The following is a 9384-nucleotide window of genomic DNA, read 5'->3' as shown; positions in this document are numbered from 1 at the left end:
TACAAGAAGCACCAGTTATGTGCTTCTTCCAGGAAGCACTTTATGTGCTTTTCTAAGATTTACTTGCATTTTTACTAAGGATTGTTTCCGAAAATATTTTTACTAAAAACGTTTTCAGTCATTTTAAAAGCATATCCAAACTAACTCTAAGTCGTTTTTGAGGTGAAAATGTAAGTGGACCCCTTCCTCCACAACATTTATTTTTTGGATATGATTTTTGTAATTAGTCAGAAAATTAGTGCTTTTGATATTAAATGGACTAACTTTGTGCTCACACCTTACCCATGTTTTCTTGTACCATAACACAAATGGCTCATAATCCTTCTTTCTTTTTCTTTTTTTTTTTTTTTTTTTTGTACTTTTTATCGTTCCACAGGGATACTGAGATATGTAACTTCTTTAGTTCAAGTTAATCCATGTGGAACGATAGTATCTTGGCCTAAAACAGAAGATGTTCCGAATCTGTTGACGAAATTGCAGTTTTATTTATTCCAATGTTTTAAAAGACGAAGGCGTAGGTGAGGTGTTTTATGGATAAACCCTTCTAGGTGAAAGTTTTGAGGTGTGAGGCTAAGCCTCACGGGAAGGACCTGCTGGGGAATAAGGGAAGAATTTAAATGGGAGAATCGGGTATTTGGATGGGGAAGAAGGGGGCTTGCTAGGTTTTTTTTTTTAAATAATAATAATTAGTTTTGGCCAAAACGACGTTATTTTGGGCCAAAATCTTTAAAACAAAATAAAACCCTAACTTTATTCTTACCGCAGCAAATACAGAGCCACCCAGCCTTTAACTTCGAGGGTTCTTGGAAATTTCAAGCAAGATTCGGATCGATAAAGGGTCCTGGGAACGCCCAGTCAAACACCTCAGGCATGGCTCAACCATGTCTAGATGAGTTTAAGCCTTCTCCCACTAGGCAGAGACGTTTCCATCACCGCTTCACCGCCAAAACTGCCTAGGCGTGCCCCGAGGTGTGTTTTTTAAAACACTTCCTGCCTTGACTTTTTTAGTCATGGAAGAAGCGTTAATAACCCGATATGAACTAAAATCTATTTTGCTCATTTGTGTTCTGCATGAATTTTCCCTTTGATGCCAATAATTTTTTTGTAAGAGAAAATATGCCTGCATTATTGTGATTACTGTCATGCAATACCTTCACCTTCTGCTTTCACCCGTCAACCATTACAAGTAACTAACGAGAAACTTTACAACAGGAATGGACGCTCGGACCAACGGTGCTGATATTGTGTGAGCACGTGCTTGTGAGCTTCGCCATCCGGTTGCTGAGGAAGCAAGCAAGCAATTTCATCTCCAACTTCAAATGGAAATCCAAAGATGCCAATGCTACTGCAGTTGTCCTAGCAAGCCAACCGCCCAAGTTTGTCGCCGGCCTCAAATGGGGAGTGGGGAAGTTTGTTTTGTCAGGGATTGTAGCATATGTAGACGGTCGGTTTTGTCACTGTATTCCTAACCCAGTGGCTCGTCGCATCGTCACCGGCATTCTGTTGAATGAAATCTCCAATTTTTTTTTCTTTATTAGACTCTTTTAATTCCTTTGATTTTTGTGTATATCTTATTGAAGTTGATCTGAGTGAGCCTTTTAAATGCATAATAAAATGGGCCCTCGGACTATAATCCAAAACAACCGAAGTTGCCCATTGTTTTATTTGCCCACCATTTGAATTTAGAGGGATATGTTTGAGGAAGCTCCAAATCAACGTGCAAGTATTTGTATTGGGACTTGGATGAGAAATAATTTTTAAAGGATAATACAACAGTCGACTTAAAAGACCCAATCTTCACAATTACAACTTGTAAGATTCGGTAGTCAACCTACTTACAAGGTTTGATGATCTATTATAGCGTTGGCCACAAACGAAGGGAGATGATTTTCCCACATTTTTATATTCTATTCGGGTATATATTTTTGAACAAACAATATTATCTACACTAAGGAAGAGGGAGTGAGCTTAGTCTTGCAATGGGCTAGCAATAATATGGTTCAAACTCGTTTTTGATGAGAATCGAATCTAAGATCTCTCAGTTAAAACTTACAAGTGAAGAGGAATATCACTATACCATAGTATTAAGTGACGTTTATTTATGAAATTTGATTGAAATAAGTTAAACGGAAAATTAAGAGACAAGTGAATAAGGATAAGTATAATAATGTGGTGCCAACCTGATTAGAATCAACATTAACCTGATCTCAGGTAGGATTCAGATTCTCTGCCTTCTATTTCTCTGCTCTCCTATCCTCTTCTTTCTCACAGCCGCTCAAAGCGTTTCCAATCTGCAATTCACAACTTTTTGCAGCCTTAACCGGCATAATTAAACACTTGAGGGATTCAACCATGTTGAAATGACATAATCTTGAGTGTTCAAATAGAAGAGTAAAAAAATATGAGGGGAGAGAATCCAAAATCGTGTATCAGTCCGTCGTTCTTCAGGTGGCTGACAAAATCAACCGCCATGACTCCCTTTGCAGAAACAACTCCATGTTATTTTTACAACAAGAAACAAATATCCCAAACAAAAAGGGGAGTTTTAAATTTTTTTTTTTATTTTTTTTTTTTTGTTTTTAATGAAGATCAAGGAGAATTTTAGTTTGGTGGTAAACCACAATTGGGTTTACGTATTTATCAACTTGTGACTCACGTAATGCCATCAATTTATGTATAAAATTTCATTTTTACTCATTTCCCTGACTTTAACTATTGACAGGATTGAGACTCGAAATTTAAAGTACAAGCTTCGAGTGTTGGTTTTAAAATCTAAAGCCTAATAGACTAGGTTAATAAATATTGTTGAGTATTAGATTTATTGTTTGGTTTTCCTTGCTAAAATTTGTAAATGTTACCACACATGTTCATAATTTAGAGTTAAGAGTACAATGCTATTTTGGTATTGAACTTGTCAAAACACTAGCCCTCTTCACTGCAAATGGTTTGAACCATACATTTGCATATGCATATCAAGCTTTATTTTCCATATTCCTTTTGTTTAGTGTAGTTGTCTAGTTAGAAATTCCTTCTGTTGTCCAACTGTCTAGGCATGCAAATTAAGACAACCCACATGGGTCATCTGACACCCTTTTCCGTGTGTGGATTTCTCACCCTTGATTGGAAAAGGTTTCTTTGGCTCATGACACGTGTCCCCTAGTTCCTCTTGTCTGAAACATGCAACTCTTCCATTAAAAGAGGTTCCTAGGTTTCATTTGTAGTTGGCTAGGTTATTCAAACTTCAAGAAAAAGAGTGCATTTAGCTTAGAGCTACCTCTTAAGCTTCCAAACCGAAACCTAGCCACAAAGCCATCTCATGCACAAACACCCAATCACTGCATATTAGGGTTGCATTATATTCATGGTTTTGTATTAAGTTATTGGTCTAAACCTAAGTTTCATATCCTTCATAGACCAATCTTTTGGATTCATGTTAGGTTCTTCTTCAACTGTTTGACTAGAGAGAACTTGACTGGTCGTTTGAGTCCTTAATTCATAAGCATATTATAACATCATATCTTTGATCGTGTTGATCTTGGTGCCACAAGGTGAAGAGCTCAGGAGGATCTGCCATCTCGTGGACTGAAGGAGCTCATCTTGTGTAAGACAAGGTTATACAAAGGTAAAGTTACTCCGCAGATAGAGATCTAGGAATTGAACTAGTGTGGTATTTGCATGAACTTTGTTTACACTAGTCAATTGGACTCAGTGGAGAGTCCCTGGTTTTTTAACCAAGTGGTGGGTTTTTTCGGCCAAAAAGTTCCTTGTGTTCAATACTTTACAAAGCATCTTTTATGACCAAATAACCATTAGAGGTAAACATTGTAGGGTTTGCTAGTATTGACACTTTGTTAACCAAGTAAACATAACTCAAGAATTAAGTTTAAAACATAACTGAAGATCACACTGCATTGTTTTAGCATTATTAGTTTGCTTGGTTTATATACTTGTGAGCACCTAATAGTCTGTACTCACTTGACTAGTATGTCTAGCTAGTCAGTACAGTTGGTTTCAAAATTTTTATTGTAAGGTAATCCACCTGGTACCAATTTCAAATACAACTAGAGTTAAAGTTAACAGAGTAAAAGTGAAGTTTTTTTAAGATGTCATGTCTTTCTACATGACGGAAAAAATGCTCTAATCTATTACTATTACACATCAAACTTTAAAGTTAATAAAAGACCACATAAATGTCACTTAGTATTATAGTTTAGTGGTATTTCTCTTCACTAGTAAGTGAGAGATCTTAGGTTTGACTCTTATTTTTCAAAAAATAAAAAATAAAAAATAAAAAAACTAAAATACCACATAAATAAGGTTGTTGCTAAAGTGATACTCATTTCACTTTAAACAATAAACCATCACAAGGTGGCCCAATGGTTGGAGACGAATTCGAAGCCCGAATTTCACATGGCGCTTTCTAAGTTCGATTTCTGACGCTGGTGAATCGCATGATGGTAGCCAGGAGGAAGCTGAAATGCTTATATGACTCTTCCCGACCCCCAAAAAGATGGATTGCCCTAGCGACGCCATCAAGCATCAGCTAATTCCCTTTTGAAAAAAAAAATATTGCTTTAAACAATAATAGTAAAGAGTATTTTCCCAAAACTTTTTTTTTTTTTTTTTGGGTCAAATGATAGATAGATTAGAAGTTAGATTATCCACTGACAGGAACTCACGTCCTTATGTAAGGGCTTAACACCTTTCTATCATTGTGGTAAAGGACTACTTGCATAAAAATAAAAAAAAAATAAAAAATAAAAAAAAACACTATACCTTCTTTAAATTATACTTCTAATAGTAAAGAGTATTTTCCCAAAACTAAATATTCTATAAATTAGGGAAGTGTTATTGGCACTCAAAAAGTTTTATTCTACACTCCTCACAAATATATTTTTCTTTCATATTATAGAAAGTTTGGAGTGTAGAATAAGATTTTTGAAGTGCTAATAACAATTCTCTTAAATTATACTTCTTCTATTGTGGGGAGTAGAAGATCAATGCTGTATTCTCCACCTTTTGAAAACTAATACAAAAGTGAAGAAAAAAAAGAAGAAAAATAATTCAAATGAAATTGCTGGCCGTTGGATCAAACGTACATGCTTTAAGAAAAACCGCAGGCCATAGCGAACCTTGAAACCCAAAACACCACTTACTAGCTAGAACAAAACAACAAAACTGCATTAATAAGTAACTCCAAAAGTCACCGATAACATTCTCCTATAAAACCAAGCCCCATAAGCCAGAAGCCAAAAGCCAAAAGCTCTCAATTCTTACATCTTTCACCAAACCCTTTTTACTCTCCCCCAAAGAAAATGGCTTTCAAAATTTCCAAAGCTCAACAGCATCAACCGTCATCTTTCTCAGAAGCTGCTTCTGGGAAGATCAAAGATGGCCATGAAGTTTCTCCCGAGTCACAGAGCTCCATCACAAGCCACGTGTACCTGAAATCACCCGCTGCAGCTTCCCTGGACAGAGATGTTGTTCTCAGACGCATTCGCCACCACAAGCACTTGAGCAAGGTCAAAAGTGCTTTTCAAGCTTTCATGGGAAGCAGCAGCAGCAGCTCTCCAGAACCAGCTACTAGCCCTAGGACTTCTACTTCTAACATCCATCATGAAACATGGCTGCACCAGGAGGACTCTTTCTCCTCCCCTTAGATGAGAAGCCTTCTGTATTAAGCAGCTTTTCTCATAATCTCGTGCTTGTACCATTTCATGCTTTCAACCCATCTCAATATTTCAATTCTCTTATCAAAGCTTTACACATATTTTGATATGATGTTGAGGAAGCAAACAGATCACTGAGTGACTCCATGGGACCTGAATGATGGTTTTACTTTGTGCATAAATCCAGGGCATAAAACAAAACGATCTAATCTGATGAAGGAAAAGTGGGGACAAAAGATTTTTCTTTTTATTTTATTTTTGGTAAATGGGGCAACAGCTTTATGTTTTCACTTTGCAACCTGTTAATGGAAACAATACTACGATAAACGATACGTGTTTAACGAAGTTGGCTGGACTAGTGGCTGGATTATATTTAAAACAAAAAGTATACATATCACTTAGTACTACGGTCTAGTGGTATTCCTTTTCACTTGTAAGTGAGATGTCTTAGATTTGATTCTCGACAAAGACGAATTTGAACCATATTATTACTAGCTCATTATGATGCCAACCCACCTACCTCTTCGGTAGTGTAAATAATATCGTTTGTTCGAAAATAAAATAAAAAATAAAAAGTGCACTTATATAGAGTGTGAATGCACAATGACTTTTTTAAAGGAGAAATGCTAATAGGACTATCTTGAAGTGAAACTCACCATAGACTCTTTGGCACCTCAACGTTTAACATTAATCTTCATGTCAACGTTGTAAAATATTGTGCCAAAAAACAATGAAGTGACAAACCGTCCATAAATAATCTCACTTTTGAGAAAGTCTTACTTGTATCTCTTTTTACAATGCTAATGACTTCTCCCAGTGCCAAAAGGAAAAACGAAAAAGCTTGTAGGATCATAATGTCAAAAAAATAGTGCTCAAACTACGTTTTTGCAAGAATGGTGATGTGATTCGTACTTCATACTTCTATCGATATTATGAAATTAATGGACTAACTTTTCAAAAGATAAAAGAAGGACCAGGGCACAAGAGATCGAAAAACTCGTTCTTTTATCGATATAACAAAATTGTGAGAAAAATACTGTTAAATATGATGAAGAACAATGTGTGTTACAATACAACTGCAGAATCCATAAGTTCGAAGGTCAAAAGCCACGGGACAGATCCCTCCCCATTTGTTCATCATTCGTAGGCAAGTCCTCCTCGGGGAGCCAAGTACAATGTATGGCAGCGTAGCATCATACAACATAATAGGATACATCAAGGGTGAAAATTGCTGACATTTTAGTTCGTCACTTTCTACTTAACAGGCCTGACGAAGAGAGGGGGCGTAATGTTTGGTTGGAGTTGTTTAACACTGCAGATGATCTAGGTACCTGCATTCTCCTTTTCTCCAAGAACATTAAGGAATTCTGTAAGCATTGAGGGGCAGGTGTCTCCTTCAATATAATAGCATCCACCCTGCAATTCACAATTTTCGCTTGTTAGAGATCACATTCATTCATAACGGACTGGCATTGAATGTATCTTTCGCTGTATAGAAGAGGTCACTCACCCTAAGCATTTTAGTTTTTTCTTTTTCTTAGTGGACTTTGAGTCGGTCTTCTCATCCTCAGAGTCGGAGAGGAACTTTTGCCTGCACATGGAATGTGGCCATTTGATTACAATCTCGTAACTAAAGATCAGCATCCACACACAAAGAGAAGAGAGAAGAGAGAGAGAGAGGGCTCATACTTCTCACGAGATGCAAGCAGTTCAACAATGTTGCTTGGAAGCATCCCTCCATTACCCAAAGATTCTTGGTTTGCTTTAGGTTCAGAGGTATCTTGAACACTTTCAGCTTCAGCAAATGGCTTTAGTGTTTTCTTGGGTGTTTTCTTTTGGGCCCATTGTCTGCGACGTTCTTTTGCTTCACGAACCACCCTATATAAAGTAATATCTTTTCCTTTTAAAATTTATTTCTTAGGCAAGTAAATGCAAAATTTGGATATCATAATCTACACCACCAAGTTTTTTCACAAATTGGTGCTTCACCCCAAAAAAAGAGAAAAGGAAGAAATCCATAATCCAGTAATACTTCTTAAACGAACTTTAGGAACTCATATCAACAATACAAGGGCATAAAACTTGTCTACTCTGACATATATGTTAGAACATTTTCAGGCTGGCACCAATTCCGGAACAACGCAAACAGATTCCACAATGTTACTTCCAGTCAATCACAGCTGATCACATATAAACACAGTAATCATGTGATAATGCAACGAAGCAACCATTTTTGTTTTGGGTGCATAGTCATGTAATAGACCAGATAACGCAAAGCATCAAACTTTTTATAGAAGAAAACTATCAGATATGGATTCAACCACACAACTTCATTGTGATCCCATGAGTTCGTTTATCTATTCCCTTCACGAACACCGATTTCAGGCATACAGCTTTACCCAGAAGAATAAGAAAAAGAAACATAATTTCACATCGTAATCAACCAAAGCGAATAAAAAATCAAACAAAATTAGACGAACCGATTCTCCTATCCCCTCTCATATATAGAATCCCAACCAGAATTCTGAGTTTCCTGAAATTTTCGGCTTTTAGTTTCTTAAAATTGAGCCACGCAGCTCAAATCAGCATTTTCATAAGAACTCAGCCCAGCCCATCTCAATCAATGAATTCAATTTCCAACATTTACAAAGCAACAAACCGAAACCTTAAAAAATAAAAACATTGTTTAGCAAAAGAGAACAAGGTAAACAAGTAAAACCCACCTGGATTTATGCTCTTTCTGGAGCTTGCTAAGTTCTTGGTCTTGTTGAACTCCCTGCAACCATCAACAACGTACGAACAAAGTTCAGAACTTTACAGCCGGAAAAAAAAAATGTTGAACTTCGAATTCTCTTCAGAGACTTGGATTACCTGCTCGGCCGTGAGCTCCTCCGGCGCTTCCGAATCGTAATCTTCTCCGTTCGACATCGGATTCCAATCCGTTTTTGTGTTGGGAGAGTTTCAGGCGCGCCTTGGGTTTATGGTTCAAGGCTTTAAACCTACTCCAAGAACGGAAGAGGACGATTTTAATTCTGAAATTGTCGGGTCATGGAAGACCTGTTGGTGATCCAAATAAAAGAAGGAATCCAATTTGAGTTAATATTGGGCCTTGAGCTTCGCTCTTATGGGCTAAGCGGTAACACTGCCCCATAAATCCATGGTGATAACAAACGGGGTGCCCCATTATATTTATCTCATTTTATTTTCAAGAGATATAACGGGAGAAATATGAGTTTGAGATCCTTTTTAATTTTTAATCTTTGATTAGCTGGATCCACCGTCGACAGATGTAAAACATTTATAAATTTAGATTTTTATTTACATTTTCAAATCAAAATATTTTACATTTCCCCATTGAAAAGTTTTCCAACCAACCAAAAATATAAAATACACATTTCAAGGCACTTTGCATCTCCCATTAAATATAGGAATTTTTTTTTTTGAAATGTCATATGAACTTGTACACATTTTTCAATTTGTCATATAAATTAAAATTTTAACCAATTTTTCATACCAACTTTTCAAAATCATCAACTTGTAATCTCACCTTAACTCCATTAAGTTTTACATCCAAAATAAGTCATGTGACTTGTGTTCAGGGTTATTTATGTCATTTTAAGATCTTTTTACAAGGTATTTACTTTTCTTTAGTAAAACCTTCAAATTTTGTGTTCAATGGTATTCAAGCGGATCGTTGTGCTTGAGCAATGGTATA

General features: G+C 36.4%; 1 protein-coding gene across 1 annotated transcript; it reads right to left on the bottom strand.

Annotated features, from left to right (window-relative positions):
• Positions 1-6657: 6657 nt before the first annotated feature.
• Positions 6658-8685, bottom strand: LOC137717136 (uncharacterized). Its single transcript, XM_068456442.1, has 5 exons — positions 8541-8685; positions 8393-8445; positions 7359-7547; positions 7180-7260; positions 6658-7085 (listed from the first exon to the last, which is right to left on the bottom strand). Exons 1-5 carry the CDS (start codon positions 8595-8597, stop codon positions 6917-6919), a joined length of 549 nt encoding a protein of 182 aa, XP_068312543.1. The 5' UTR covers positions 8598-8685; the 3' UTR covers positions 6658-6916.
• Positions 8686-9384: the final 699 nt, after the last annotated feature.

This window comes from Pyrus communis, chromosome 1 (genome assembly GCF_963583255.1).
Source record: "Pyrus communis chromosome 1, drPyrComm1.1, whole genome shotgun sequence".
Classification (NCBI taxonomy): domain Eukaryota; kingdom Viridiplantae; phylum Streptophyta; class Magnoliopsida; order Rosales; family Rosaceae; genus Pyrus; species Pyrus communis.
The sequence above is the reverse complement of the archived record's forward strand: the minus strand, read 5'-3'. Positions and strand labels throughout refer to the sequence as shown.